Source organism: Erithacus rubecula (assembly GCF_903797595.1).
Source record: "Erithacus rubecula genome assembly, chromosome: 25".
In the NCBI taxonomy this organism is placed as follows: domain Eukaryota; kingdom Metazoa; phylum Chordata; class Aves; order Passeriformes; family Muscicapidae; genus Erithacus; species Erithacus rubecula.
Genome location: NC_136677.1, coordinates 6,435,498 through 6,450,927, shown reverse-complemented (window position 1 = coordinate 6,450,927; position 15,430 = coordinate 6,435,498). Strand labels below are relative to the sequence as shown.

At 46.3% G+C, this 15,430-nt stretch overlaps 1 protein-coding gene across 4 annotated transcripts in view; it reads left to right on the top strand.

Moving 5' to 3' along the window:
* The window catches only part of ARHGAP32 (Rho GTPase activating protein 32), a 236,236-nt gene that overhangs the window by 164,650 nt on the left and 56,156 nt on the right, over positions 1-15,430 (top strand). For all 4 annotated transcript variants that reach the window (XM_079326642.1, XM_079326640.1, XM_079326641.1 and 1 more), the window contains one exon: positions 6,692-6,773. In XM_079326642.1, coding sequence (XP_079182768.1) covers positions 6,692-6,773 — 82 coding nt within the window. The remainder of the gene's footprint in view (positions 1-6,691; positions 6,774-15,430) is intronic.

The following is a 15,430-nucleotide window of genomic DNA, read 5'->3' as shown; positions in this document are numbered from 1 at the left end:
GGAAGCTTGTGCTGCACCCTCTCCAAGGCAGCTGACACTGTTACTCACATCATCCCCTTCCTTCCAGTAGCTAAAACCAGATCAGGCAGAACATAGAGAATTTGGAGAATTCCAGCTGATGAAACAGTGCTGCTGACTTGGACAAGCCACCCATCCATGTCTGTGTTTATTATGTGGTGTCAATGTTTCTGGTCCCTGTAAATGTCACAGCACAGAGATGGAGACTGAATTTTTCAAAAGGTCCTAAGCATACCTGGGGGTTAGGTACCAAACCTTGTGTGTTGAAATGGCACTGTCCTTCCAATGAGTTTTTAATCCTTTGGAGTTTGCTGTTAGGAAATGCAAAAGCTTTAAAAGTCTCTTTTAACCAAGCAAGCCCCAGAGCCCCTGGGGGTTGAGGGACTGACTTGTGCCATCTCACATTTCAGCTGCTTTCAGCCACAGGGATTTCCATCTGCAGCTGCTGGCTGTGAGTGGGTGGGATGAGGAGTTTGCAGAGGCTCAGGATTGAGCAGACACTTGTGTAATTTGGCATGGAAAGTCTTCTCAAGGCTCCTCAGGTTTTCCCTTTCTGTGCCAGAGCCAGCCTGTGGCCCAGCTGTTGTCAATGCCCAGCAGTTGGATCTCCCAATCCCAGCTGGATCCCAGCACTAGTTGCAGCATCCCCGTGCTGTCTGGGCATGGGAGACACAGCTTTGCTGGTTTTGTGTTAGGGGTGGGAGTTCAGGTGACATCTCATTTGTGGAATCAGAGCAGCATGGGCATAGAAAACCTGCTCTGAAATTCCATTTGCTTCTAGACTCACACACTGGTACTACTTCAACAAACTTCTGCTTCTGAACCGTGTTTGCCTTTACTGGATTTGTGTTCTAACCTTAGAAGTCTTAAAGCTGAATATGCTGTATTGTCATAGAATCACAGAATGGCTTGGGGTGGAAGGGATCTCAGACATCAGTTCCAACCCTCAATCAATTCAATGCTGTGCTAGTGCTTGGAATGATCAACCTGTGCCATGATTAACTTCCAAGTGAATCAGTAAAGCAAAACAAAGCTACTCTGTGTGTGTGCCTGAGTGTGGACACTGCACAGGGTTTGGAATCCCTGTGTGGGATGTAGATCCCTTAATTCAGTGTGACCATCAGGCTGGCTGACACTGGGACCAGGTCTGGACAATAGCAGTGCTGATTAAAGGCACAGAAGCAAGGCAGCCCTTCTGCAGTTTGTGCCAGCTTTGTGCCTCTCAGACCACAGTGATCCTGTTGTGCTTTCCCAGCATAAAAATAAGGTGATGAGCAAACTGCCTGAAAAGGGATTTTTCTGTGTCCCTGCACAGTCAGGCTCCTGACACAACAGATATGAGCAGCTGCAGAAATACAGCACCATATTCTGGCTAACAGAGAACTGGGGATGGAGTAATCTTGTGTGTCCTTAATTGCAAGCAGGAGTGGTCACAGTGTGATCAGGTGACAGCCACACACACCATGGAGATGCAGCTCTGTCTTAACCTGTGTGTCGAGTTCAGGGCTCATGAGCTCTGAATGTACAGAAAGTGTACATTTCCTGAGGGAACAAAGGCTTTTGATGGCAGGAAAAGTGAGAATTCAGAGAAAGGGAATTTATCTCTGTTGTTGCTACAGCAGACCTAGAGATGAGTTACAGACAGAAGTGTATGCTTGATGGATGCTCAAAAAAAGTGTGTAGGTGAAGAATGTTATTACAGCAAGAGGTGTAGGGACAGATGAAGTTGTGCAGCCTCTAAACCATTTGTTAGAGGCAAACAGTTCTGTTCTTGTTTAGGAACATTGCAATGATAGCAATCTGTTGATCCAGTCATTTGAATTAATAAAATAAATCAACACAGCCCTCTTGCCAGATAGTTGTGATTCTGAGAGCAGATAAAAGGAGGAGGTCCTGCCACCAAATGTTTGGACAGCTTGTCCTGTTACTGGGTTTTTGCTTCATGTTAGGGAAGGAGCAGGGTTTTATCAAGCAACCACAGCTTCCATTATAAATCATGTCTTGATAGGAGGAGAGCAAGAACAGGGGAAAAAATTTCTTGTTTCACTGAAAAGGGAAAAAATTACTTCTTGACTTGAACTGTTTTTGTGCATTTGAAGCAGGTGTGAGCTGTGTGTGCCCAGGCAGAAGTGCCTTCACTCCTGCCTGTCCTGCATCCCTTGGGATAATGGGAGGGCTGTGGTGAGGAACTGGAGGCAGCTGTGCAGGTGTGAGCCAAAAACCAGATCTGACAGGCTGCAACACCTGCAGCTTGGATTCAGGTGGAATTCAGAGTGTTCTGCCAGCCAGAGCTGTCCTTCAGGGATGACTCACTGGCTTTGTATCCATCACACTTCTCTGGCACCTGCCTGCTCTCTGCATACCTGAGCTCAGGACTGCATTGCAACACACCTAATCCTGTGTGAAAAACAACCCATGAGGCTTCTTAGCATTTGCTCTGCTTCAAGTAAAATGATTTTTTCTCTTCCAATGCCCTCAGTGTGAGTCAGTGCTTTCTCTGTAAGATTGTTACCTAAATTACAGCCACCTCCACATTAACAGCCTTCAGCTCTCTTTGTTCTGCTCTGCTTTTGCTTCATGCTTTGTCTTTTCAATCAGTAGCTCTGTGTCAGGGAGCTGAGTCATTGGGGACAGGCTCGTGTTTGATGCACAACTGCCTTTGGTTGTCCTGAATTATTCTGATTTTTAGGAATAGTTTGCTGAGGTGCAGAGCTGCCCCACAACCTGCACTGCTGGAGAGGTAACAAAACCAGGCTGTGCAGCCAGGGGGGTCTGGGCTGCTTTTAATCAGGCTGTGATTGCAACAGCTTCAACTGGTTCTGGGACTGCAGGTCCCAATTCCACAGAATCTCAGGATGGTTTGGGTAGGGAGGAGCCTTAGGGATCATCCAGACCCACCCCTGCCATGGGCAGGGACACCTTCCCCTGTCCCAGCTGCTCCAATGTCCATCCTGGCCTTGGGCACTGCCAGTGATCCAGGGGCAGCCACAGCTGCTCTGGGCACCCTGTGCCAGCCCTGCCCACCCTCCCAGGGAACAATTCCTTCCCAGTATCCATCCATCCCTGCCCTCTGGCAGTGGGAGCCATTCCCTGTGTGCTGTCCCTCCATCCCTTGTCCCCAGTCCCTCTCCAGCTCCCTGCTTTCCCAAAGTGCTGCTGGCACACTAGTCAGGAATGGATAATCAGCAAGGACCATCCCACACAGACAGTTTTTTGTGAATAAAAGAAATCAAATTAGTTTTGTGGCCCAGGTGTTCAAGTCTCTTTAACAGGAGTGGGATAAGAGGAGTAACAGTCTGTTCCTCCTGTCAGTTGTGCTCTACAGTGGAAGAGCATTTCAGCAGGAGCTCCTTTGGGAATCAGGTGAGGGTGTCCTGCTCTCTGTGTAGTCACTTGGCAAATAGTGAAAATTCTGCTCAGAAAGACCAAGCAGGCCATAAAAAGTTGCAGTTTCCCTGTCAGGTTTTGCTAGACTGTCATCAGATTTAAAATGAAAAGAGAAAACTTTTTTACTTCAATTGAGTCCATACTTTAGATTATATCAAGGCCAAAAAACCCAATCCAAATGTCTCAAACAATATTTCATGTGCCATTGGCATTGCTGGTACTTCCTAATTTGTTTGAGTTCTCTCCCCATAAACTGAAAATTTTCATTGTTGCTCTGACTTTCCCCCTTAAAGCCTCTTGTGTCCTTCAGCTGTAGCAGCCACTGGCATAGCAGTGCAAAGATAAAGCTGCAATAGGGGTTGCAGAACAGTTCTCATGTACCAGCAGCCTGTACCTGCCTCCTCTGCTGAAGGTCTGCAGTGATATATTTAACCTTTAGATGACCTTGCATTTATCTAAATATATATACTACCCTGGCTATTAATTTTCCTACATTGCCAAATCCTTTAATCCTGGCTCAAGCTCTAATAGTGCTTTGCTACATCTGTTGAGATTAACTCTTGGACCAAACTCATTTATTTATACAAAATCATGGAAAACCTCCCATGGGAGGGAAAGTAGCACTTTTAAGTGGGTGGGAATGAGGCACAAGTTGTGGGTTAAAACCCCAACAAGGATCTCCTGGGCATCTTGCAAGAAAAGTTAGAATAAGTAAGTCTGAAATTATAATTAATTTTTAGAAGTTAGTTAACATTAGGGAGCCAGCACAATTCTTTGCCCCTAAAAATCCCATTGTAATTATTGATGCTAACATGGCAAAAGTGATACATGGAGAACACGTAGAACGCTTGATTTGAGAAAGTTCTGGGATATCTGGAAGCAATGACATAACCATCCAGGGTCTTTCATTTCTGAATTCCTGGTTACTGTGTTTTCAGTGCATCCAGAAACAGGAGAGAAATACTGTGTTAACAGTCAAAGGCAAATGAGTTTTGATTTCATGCCCAGCATTTGATATAAATGTTCAATAGTGTGGGATCTGGGGTTGGGTTTAGATCCAGATTTAGATGATTAGTGGCAGGTTGGGGTCCCAGGACTTTGGGTTTCTTTACACATTCAATGTGGGCAATCAATGAAAATGATGGAAACTTCATCACTCCAGCTGTGGAGTTTCCCAGGTGATGTCTGTGTGGTGGGCTGACCTTCCCTGGATCTGTGCATCTTTCCCAGTTTAGAAATTGCCTCCTGTATCTCTCACATGGGAAATGTCCAGCAGAGAGTCTCAGCTACAGTGAAGTTGTCAGGCTGGGGCTGTTCAGCCTGGGGAAGGGGAAGGAGAGGGAGAGGGAGAGGAGAGGAGACTTCAGAGCACCTTCCAGTGTCTGGAGAAACTACAAAGGAAGGTGGAGAGGGACTTGGCATCAGGAACTGATGTGACTGCACAAGGGGGAATGGTTCAAATGGTTCAAAATGGAAAAAAGAGAAATTTAGGTTGAATATAGGGAGAAAATTCCTCCTGTGAGAAGGATGAGACCCTGGCACAGGTGCCCAGAGCAGCTGTGGCTGCCCCTGGATCTCTGGCAGTGCCCAAAGCCAGGTTGGACATTGGGGCTTGGAGCAACTGGGACAGTGGAAGGTGTCCCTGCCCATGGCAGAGGGTGGAACTGGATGATACCTAAGGTCCCTTCCCAACCCATGGTGGTATTCCATTATCTAAAACTATGAAGTTTATTTTGATTAAACACCAGCACTTCAGTGTCTGTGCCACTCAACCTGTTCCTTGGCATCTCCCAACAGAGCAGACTCCTGAGCCATGAACTGCCAGAGGAAGGACCTCTCTATGTGATGCTGCTGTTCATGCTCATTTTCTGCTGTTAATTGGCACATTTCTGTCTATAAACTGCACAGAAGCCCCCAATGTGTTCCCTAACTCCAGGATGCCATGTCCTTGCAGTGGTGGTACACCCAACTGGGGTAGTGGTTGGGTTTGGGGTGGGTTCTGTGAGTCCCTGGTGATGCACAGTTCAGAGGAGCCCAGCTCAGAGCCTGGGTGCTGCTGGCCCAGAGTGCTGACACTGCAGGTTCTGCCCTGAGCCCCCAGAGTCCTGACACTTTCAAATTTGTGACACTGTGTAATGGGTGACAGCTTGTCCTTGTGGTTGTGCAGAACACTGCCCTGCTGGATGTTGGGGTGTGGGAAGAGGAAGGTGTGTGCTCTGATAACTGTTGTTCCTTTGGGGAATTTGGAATAACTTCAGTCTGGATATCCCACACATGACACTGCCACCTAACTGCTGGGAGGTTGGTGAGTGAAAATCAACTTGGAGTAGGAAGAAGATCAATATTTTTTCCCATGGAGACAAAAGGGAATTGTGTGAGATGAATTAATAGAGGAGGGACTGTCTGCCAGGCTTGGTGCTAACTGCCCTGTGCCTCCAGAGATCTCATGGATGTGCTGACATGACTGGCACAGTCCTGGCTCAGTTCTGCTCAGATGAGCTCAGGACCCATCCTCTGGCTCTTTCCTTCATGTTCCTGTGGTGTTTGAGCAAACTTGGTGCTTCCACCTGTCCCAGTCACTGACATGGGACAGGGAATCCTGCCCTGCCTCAGATGAGGAGTCAGGGGAGGTGGTGATGCCTGAGTTACATCATCTCACAATGCAAGAGTTGTGCTGGGTGAGAAACACAGAGAAAATGTGGGGAAAGATGGACCATGGATTAAAGTTACCAAAGGTCTGCTCTGGTCTGAGTAAGAAGAAAGATGCTGGGAAGTAAGAGAGAAGGTGGGGTGCAAGGAAGTGCCAAATTCTTCTCTGGTCACAGCTTAGCTTGAATCTTCCAGCAGGGAAAGGGAAATAATTTCACTTCTCCCCAGGTACAGCAGCTCCTCCTGAGTGGCATGGGAATGTCTGCAGGCACATCCTACTCCAAGAAAACCTTAGGATCCTTCCCCATAGCCTTTAACTCTTATGCTGCTTTAGAGGGACTCTCCAGCCTTTCTGCCTTTGAGAGGCTGCAGGGAGAAATGCTGAGTTAAAGGTCAGTGCAGGGACACTGCAAGTTAACCTTTGAAGTTAATCACTCCAGGAGCTTGCAGTGCCTTGGGCTCTCAGATTGTTCTCTCTCAGGGTGCTGGCAGCAGAGCAGAACCTGCAGTTGTCCATGGCTGCTGGTCATTTGGTGCTGGATAATGTCAGGGAGCATCAGGCAGGGGGAGTTGAGGGGAGATGGTGGTTGAACATCCAGATCATAACACTCCATTTTCTCTTTCTGTTTCACTCCAGGTTGGATTCTTTCCCAGTGAATGTGTTGAACTCATCAACGACAAAGTCCCTCAGTCTGTGACCAATTCGGTGCCAAAACCAGGTGTGTAAATCAGATTTTTGGATGCAGTGAACTGGACTGGAGTTCTCTTTGTGTGTTCCATGTTTAATACTCCTCCACACGTGTCCTGAGTGTTGATCATCCCCTGCACATCCTCATGCCCCTCTCTGTGTGTCAGTCACCCACACGTTGCCCCTCTCTGGGGAGTTCCCACTGTTGAATGTTTTTCACCTGCTCTACAGGCCTGTGTCAATGACCTGTTGGACTCCAAGGTCAGAATTTCAAGATACTTTGAGCAGTCTGTAATGAGAGAAACCATGATCCCAGTTCTGGGTGATCAAGGGAGTGTTGCACGTCAGGATTTTTTATACAGAACATAGATGAGCCAGAATATTTGTGCTGATCAGATGGAATAGATCACCTTGGTACTGGAAGGTTCTTTCTGCTTGAGGATAAGTGCAGGAAGTTGGATGTAACAGAATTGGAATGCTGGTTGCTTGTGCTCTGGGTACATGGCTCCATCTGCTTCCTCCTGCCTTCTGGAGAGTTCTGTATTGTAGGAAAAACAGGTAAATTCATCCAAAGCTCTGCTGAAGAAAGAAAAAATAAACAGAGAATGGGATTTTGGATCTGACTCTACTGTCAACCTTCCCATCCTTTCAGCATTCCAAGTGATTGGCATTAGGTGTGCTGGCATAACTGAGAGCTCTGTAATATATCTTTAGTTTTGAGAAGAAGTTTGAATGTGCTGTTCTTTCTTAAAATGCCAAGCAGCTGGGAAGTGGAGTTGGTGTTGAACTGGTATGCTTCTCATCCCTCTTCTATATATTTTAACCATGTTCCTTATCTTGGCAGATTGCTGACTTAGTAGTTTAAAACAAATTCAAAAGCTTGACTTCTACCAAGGGAAATAACAGCATTTTAACAGCTCAGAGCTCTGGAGTTTGATAGAAAGTCATGGATTGCCCAAGCTGTGAATGCTTTGCAGTGATCTGTGTGCTTTGGAGAGCTGGCAGGTTGGGGCAAGGGTGTCCTCAGCCATTGGCATTGGCAGCCTCTGACATTCCTGGGAATATGCATTTGGAATCAGAGGCACAGAGATGGGCATTCCCTGGATCCAGGACCTGCCTGTGCTCAGTCACTGCTCTGTCAGCTAAAGCAGGAAAGGCAGCTTTCACCCTAAGCACCAGCAAGTGTTTATTGTTAAACCTGACTCAGGCAGTTTGGTGTGTGCCCTGGTTTGAAAGACAGGTGTTTGTTAAGAAAGGCTTCTGCCTTTCTTGAAATGGACAGTGTAAACCCCCTCCCTCCAAATTATTATAATTTTGAAATTAAGGAACTCTTGGACAAAGTTATGGGAATAGAAATAGCAGTTCTTTACTAGGAAAATTAAAATAGAAATGCAGTATTACAAAGAACAATCCCAAACACTGCCAGAGTCAGAATCCAAGCTGACACCCATCAGTCAGTCAGGGTGGTGGCAGCAGTCCCATTCAATGGTGCTGCATCCTCCTGCAGTGGCAGATGTGGTTCAGCTGCAGCAGTGCTCCTGGAGAAGGTGCAGTTTCCTCTGAAGGTCCAGGGATGATGTAGAAAGGTCTGGCTTTCCTCTGGAATCCAGTGGAAAGAAGGTACCTTGGTGTCCAAAATCTCAGTTTTTCTCTGGGTAGGAAAGGCTTGGCTCCTCCCCTGGCTGGAGCATCTCCCAGTGGGATGATGGAATTTTATCAGTCATGCACTGGGACTCACTGGGCATGAACAGGAGATATCTCCTGGAGGGAGGATGGGCTGTGGAAAGATAAAGATCACTGCCCCAGCTGGTTTTAACAGATGGTGATAGAATCCATACTTCTGGTTACAGCCTGCTTTGCAAGGCAGGACAGTGTGCTGAGCTGCTGGGGAGCAGTGTCTGCCTAAGAGGGAGATAATGGAGCAGAATGGATGAACAGTTTGTATTTGGCTTCAACAACGTGCTGGGGGTGGATTTCCCTTTTCAGCCCTGGGAAATGTTTGGTATAAAGTTGTCACCACAATCCCATGTCCCATGAAAAGGAGTAAGTTGGAAGATACTGCCAAGTCACAAGGGTGTCCCCTGACCTTCCCTGATGGTTGTTGTGTGGCTGCTCTAGGAGAACTCTAATGAGCTTTGAGATGTAAGGAATGGTGCAGCTGATTCTGTCACCCTGCCCCTCCTCTGCAGACAGAATTCCTGATGCCACTCCTTGGGTGCATTCTTTGTGCACCTTGGGAAGTGACAGCACTTGGGTGATGTTGGCAGGAGTCTCAAATTCCTTCCTTGATGCTGCAAAAGCTGGTGGGAGAGGAGTCAGGGATGAGGTTCCTGTAGTTGGGGAATGTTGGATGTGGTGCTGCAGGACTCCAGGAGCTCTGGCTGGATGAAGTGCTGTGTGAGATGGGTGAGAGGAGGAAGGCAGGAAGGAGTTCCAGCTCCGGGTGTGCCAAGGGAAGTGGCACAGGGCAGGACTGAGGTGCTGGAGCAGCCTGGGTGCTGCCAGATGGGAAACTGGATCTCCCCAAGAGCACCCTGCAGGGCCAGTGGGAATGCATTGCTGGGCTAATTAATGCACTTTTCCTCACCCATGTTCCTGCATTTTGTCTTTTCCAATATACAATTACCTTATACACACATGCACTTCAATACCCCCATTAATGACTGTTCTCTGTGTACCTGTATTTAAAACATCAGTTTGTGTCCCCAGGGAACAGAGACTTTCCTAAATGTCTCACTCGGAGCTGTTGTCCTCATTTGACATCAGCAGGGTATTTCATCTTGAATTAATGTGAAGTTTTAGGTTTGGCCTTGATGAGCTGCACTTATCAGCAGGCCAACTTTGATTTCTTTAATCAAAATATGATGTGTGGAGCATGCAGGACATTGTGTATGTGCAGAGTAAAGCTCTTTGCCACAGAGGAATTTCCAAACACAGAACTCCTCGTGCTGCTTAATTGTCCCTGGATCTGGCTGGGCTGAGGAACCTAATGAAAAGCAGATGGAAAGCAGGGAACTTCCTGCCCTGGGTTTCTATTATTATTTATAATTAGAGGGTTTGATGTGCACAAGGGATGGGGACAGCATTTTAATGAAGCCATGAAATATTGCAGTGGTCTGCAGTGCAGGGCAGTGACTGCAGTTCCATGGAGATGAAACACAGGGCAGGCAGAGGAGGGCTGGGATTGAGGGCAAACTCTGCTTTTGGAAACAATATTTTCATGGGCTGTGGCAGGACATGCTTTGTACCAGAAGTGATGGAGCCAGGGCCTGGGATAAGTGATGGAAAATGGGCCATACAGAAAAGCTTTTTATTCACTTCTGAACAGTCAGAGTCATATGAAAAAATACCAGTTTTGCTCCAAGTCACTTCTCAAATATATTTGACAATAAAGTTTGGAGTCAGGAAAACAAAGGTACCTGTCAAGAGGTATTTTCCATCCTGTGTTGGACTAAGCCTGTGCCCTATCTTTTTTCATGTTCAGTCCTTTAAGAAAATGCTTTTTTTGTTTTCCAGCTGGGATGCAAATGCTTTCCTGACTGTTTCTATTTATGTAAAAAGCCCTGTGAAGATCTAGGAAGGTTCATCAAATCCCACATTTCTTGGGCATTTTCCTGTTCTCTAAATTCTCCTGGTATTCTTAGTGGGACACAATACTCTAATTATAATTTTTAGCCTAAAATATTTAGAATAAAATATTATATTGGATTGATATCTGCTAGTTCATAGTTCATATTATCAACTTAGCTGAATTTCAGTGCCCAGATATATGGAATCAGCTCATATTCATGAAGATTTTTAGAGATCAGGATAAAGGCTGCATTTGAATTTCAGATATTCAGAGAGAAGTGAACCTTTTCAATATTCAGTGCTGCTCAGAAGGAAAAGTGTGAATAGCTGCTCTGGATTTTCCTTCTAGTGAATATTTGTGAATTGCCTGAACTTTCTGGCTGTGCTGACTCTTCTCATCCCCCTCTGTCCATCTCCCTTTTTTGGGATTAGTCTGTTTATGTCCCTGTGTGTTCATGTTGTCCCCACTCCTCAGTCACAGGCAGTCTCAGCTCTTTCAGTCCCTTTCTTCCTCAGAATTCTGGATATTTGTAGCTCAGCAGTATCTTAACCCACATCTCTCAACTAACTCATCCCTGCAGTTTGTTTTTGTCTTTTCCTAACAAGCAGCATCTTCCTCTGACCCACCTTTGCTGCAGGGGCCCTGGCAGGGTCATTCTGGGGAAGATTTTACACTTGGTCTCTGCTGGGGAGCAGCTGCTTTCAGTGGGGAAACACAGAATTAAGCTACAGTTTGCAGGGGGACAATTAGAGCTGAAGAGAAGAAATGGGGGATTAGAAGGTAATGTTTCACTTTCTTCCCTGCCCCCCAAAATAAGCATTTTTAAAGTCTCAGGGGTCATTCTCACAAAGAATGTATAACCCAGCAGCTCTGCCCAGCTTTATGGAGGAGTTTTCAGATTCCTGTCTCATCCATTTATTTTGAGAGGTGAAGGTGCTCTTATGAGACATAGCATTAAAAGGTCCCCTGTCAGTATTACAAGCTGTTGTGAATGACTAATTTTCTTTTTAAAACATCAGTAACAGATTGATCTGTGTCAGCACACCTGATACAAATAATCCACTGAATTTCAGGAGGATTGAAAATTTATCTCTGGATCAGGCCACAGGCTCTGGCCTGACCTTCTGCAGGCTCTTGTCAGTGCTGGAAAAATTAATTTTAACTGCAAAAATGCAAATTGAGACACATTCACTGACCTGTTGTAATCACAACAAGGTCATGCCTGGTTTGAAACAAGCTCTTATTTCTAATCCCTGGATAAAAAAAAAAAAAAATATTGTGGTCAATGTTTTATTTTAAAAAATCAGAAAGAAGAAAGTGCAAATAGAGCTTAAAATCTGCAGATGCCCGGGCTGAGCAGCCATTTGACACTGATAAGAGCATCATGTTTTAATTAGTGCTTTTATAAAGAAAACAGGGGAAGTGAAAGTGTACATAATTAGTACCAATCTTGTTAATCTGAAGTAAACAAAGCAGTTGTTTGGTGCTCCTGCCAGTGTCCCATCAAAGCTGAATGAAGTGGAAATCTGCTGAGCCAAGGCAGGTCTCCATTTCCAGGGGAGGAAGCAGAGGGATGAGCACCCAGAGCTGCTGCTGAGACAGGAACTGAGACAGCCCTGCCAGCCTCAGGAGCAAAACCCTGCAGGGAATCGGGAGCAGAGGGGGTTTGGAGGCTGACTCCAGCACTGTCCCTGTCCAGGGGCTGCAAGGATCCCCAGGCTGGAAGGCAGAGAGGGGGTTTGGAGGCTGACTCCAGCACTGCCCCTGTCCAGGGCTGCAGGGATCCCCAGGCTGGAAGGCAGAGGGGGTTTGGAGGCTGACTCCAGCACTGCCCCTGTCCAGGGCTGCAGGGATCCCCAGGCTGGAAGGCAGAGGGGGTTTGGAGGCTGACTCCAGCACTGCCCCTGTCCAGGGGCTGCAGGGATCCCCAGGCTGGAAGGCAGAGAGGGGGTTTGGAGGCTGACTCCAGCACTGCCCCTGTCCAGGGGCTGCAGGGATCCCCAGGCTGGAAGGCAGCAGAGACTGCACAGCTCCATGCTGACCCAGCACTGCCACATGCACCTGCAGACCATGTCCCCAAGTGCCACCTCCACACCAGAACACAGAGCACAGGCTGGGCTGAGGCAGAGCTGGACTCCCTCCTCTGCAGTTCATGATTTTCAAGAACACAGCAGCAAAACACAGCTCTGAGACAAGGACTCTGCTCTTTGCAACTTCTACTTTAGTAGCAGTGAAAATGAAGGAAAATTCAATATATAAGAAAATTCAGTATAGAACAAACCCTGTGCTATTTGGCAGGACAGGGATGTTCCTTGTGCTGAAAGGTCAAACATGCAAAGGGTTGGGGGGGTTTTTGAGCTGGGACACAGGGTGGGAATTCCTGGGTCCTGCTGAATTTCCCAAGTGTTAAGCACCAAATAACTTGAAGGATTGGGTGTGTTATATTGTGCTATTCATAGCCTAGCTCAGCTTTGTGTGAAATGAGCCCATTTTCATATTTTAACCAGCTGCTTTTTGTTTTGCTTTTCTCCTTTTTATTTATTTCTCCCTTCCCAGTGTCCCCTGCCCATGGAGCCCGTCCAGCGTCCTGGAGCTATTTCCCCCCTTGTATGTCTTCATTTATTCCTTTGGCCTTCTTTCATTCTTGCCTTGTTTCTCTGTCTCCTTTTTCTTTCCTTCTTCTTCTGTACATGCAGGTCAGTAGCACTGATGCCCTGAAGGATATTTAGGGGAAACCAAAACAAGCCTTTGTTCTAAGGTGCTTTTTTAAAAGATATTTGGACATAAAATAATACAGGAGGGAAAGAACAAAGCTGCTTATAACTCTTTTCTGGGGTTGTTAGAACCATTTTGAATCCATAAAAAGATTGAAAAGATGAAAAAGAAAGAAATTAACTGCCAGATGACCAAGTATGAATGTCAGTGTGAAAGAAAGAGAAGATGAAAAAGGGTGATGGGGAGGAATTAAACATATTTCTTGAAGTTTGTTAGAACATGACAACCTTCAGAAGCCAAAATTCCTTTTGGTGTTTGTTGTTTTTTTTTTTTTAAATGAGGGAATGGTGTTTGCACCTAACATCTAACAGTGCCCAGAGTGAACTAATATGTGGCTTATTTATTCAGAGTGCTGCTTCACCTTGCCATGGTCTTTTTTAGATCCTGCTAGTGCTGGTCTAAACCCCACAGCAATAACCTGGTGTCAGTAAAATCTGGGATTGGTTGTGTTGATTTATCATTTTTACAGTAAATGCCTCACTTGCAGAAATCAGCTCCCGCTGGGATGTTGTTTGGATTCCCTAAGTCAGTCTGAAAACTGCAAATATTGTAAAGAGATAATTATAAAATATTTACTATTGATGTAAATATACACAGATATATCCTTTGCCCACACACCCACTGGTGTCCCTGTGGAGTGGGGAACAGGCAGTGCTTCCCATTCCTGCTGCTCCCTCCAGGACAAGAAAACCTGTTCCTGGTGTGAAGATTTGGTTTCAGAGCCCTCCAGGCAGAAGGAGAGTCCAGAGGGGCAGAACAGGGATATATCAAGTGTATTTGTATTTGGGATATGTCATGGACAGTGAGGTGAGGCTTCTTCCACTGCACATACCCAAACCCACAGGAGCCAGGGAATGCTGAAACTGGGATAGAGGTTTTAAGAATTTATTGCTGTGACTGGCCATGTCCACTGATAAATAATCTGACAGAAAATTTGGGGTGAATCAGAATAGTGAATCTTGTTATAAGCAGGAAGCTCCCTTTGGGCACACAAATATGGAGAAAAGATTTTTCCTTAATGTTTTTCCATTTGTATAGTCAAGTTCCTTGGATCCTTGAGCCCTTCAGAGAGCAATTCCTGCCAAAGAGCAGCAGCAGTTAAATTCAGATAATACAGGAGGCTTTAGCCTGTCTTATTTTTTCAGGCAGGCTTTTGAATTATGTTTTTAACAGAAAAACAAGGAATGGCCACCTTTCTGGTTATTTAATGCAAGTGGTCAGTGTTGAGTCCCCCTCTTTCTCAGCTGTGAGAAGGAAGATTCTGACAACACAGCAGCTCTAATATTTCCACTCAAAGCTATGAGGCTTATCAGTGGTACTGCTAGTTTTTCCTGTGAAATTAATTCCTTGTGACAGCCCTGTCCCTTTGTGAGTCACAGAATTGCCACAGAGATGACAAACTTGGCTGTGGCTGCTCCAGGAGCAGCACTGGAGAGTTGGGCAGCCACATCTCCCCTGGCTGAGCACCCCTGGGCTCTGGGCTGGTTTATATTATATATTTATATCTGTGTCCCACAGATATGGCTGCATGACTTCCACTGCCAGAAATTTAGAAACATTTGGGTTTTTTAAAGTATGAAGACTTGAGGTCTTGCTCAGGTTTTGCTGGTGTGAGGGGGAAGTTCATTTCTGGGCTCATTTAGGTCTGAACTTCTTTTTTGGGCTCAGATAAATGAGCTGAGCTCTGGACAGGGAGGCAGGGGCTGGAAGTGCCCCTGACCACAAGCCCAAAATCTTTGGTGTCCCAGGCACAGCAAAGGCTGTTCCTGCATGAGCTGTGCTGTTAAAAATCACTGATTACTCCTCCAGCATTTGCCAACATAAGCTGACATCTATTTTATATAATTTTTAATTTCCTGTTACAGTCAAAACTCCTGCTTAGGGTGGTCTGTGCACAGCATCCCAGAATCCCAGACTGGTTTGGGCTGGAGGGGAGCCTAAAGATCACCTGGTGCCACGTGCTGCCATGGGCAGGACTGGAGCTGGGAACTACCTGCCCACACTGTGCTGCTCCTGAGCCAGCTCCAAGCCCAGCTGCTCAGACCAGCACCATCCTCTGCACCTCCAGCAGCTGTTTCCAGGGACTGGGGGGTTCACTCAGCTTAGATCAGCTCACCTCATTGTTTTCTGCTGTTGACACTGTCAGCTCAGTGGATCACCTCCCTCCTGCTCCTGTTTGCACACAGACATTGATGGGCAAGAACAATTCAGGCCTAGAACAGCCCAGAGAGGCCCCAGCTCTGCATGCCCAGCACTGAACTCTGGATTTCTCCAGCTCTGTCTCTAATTGCTGTCTCTCCACATTGAATTGTTGGTCTCCTTCAGTCCCTCCAGGAGATTTT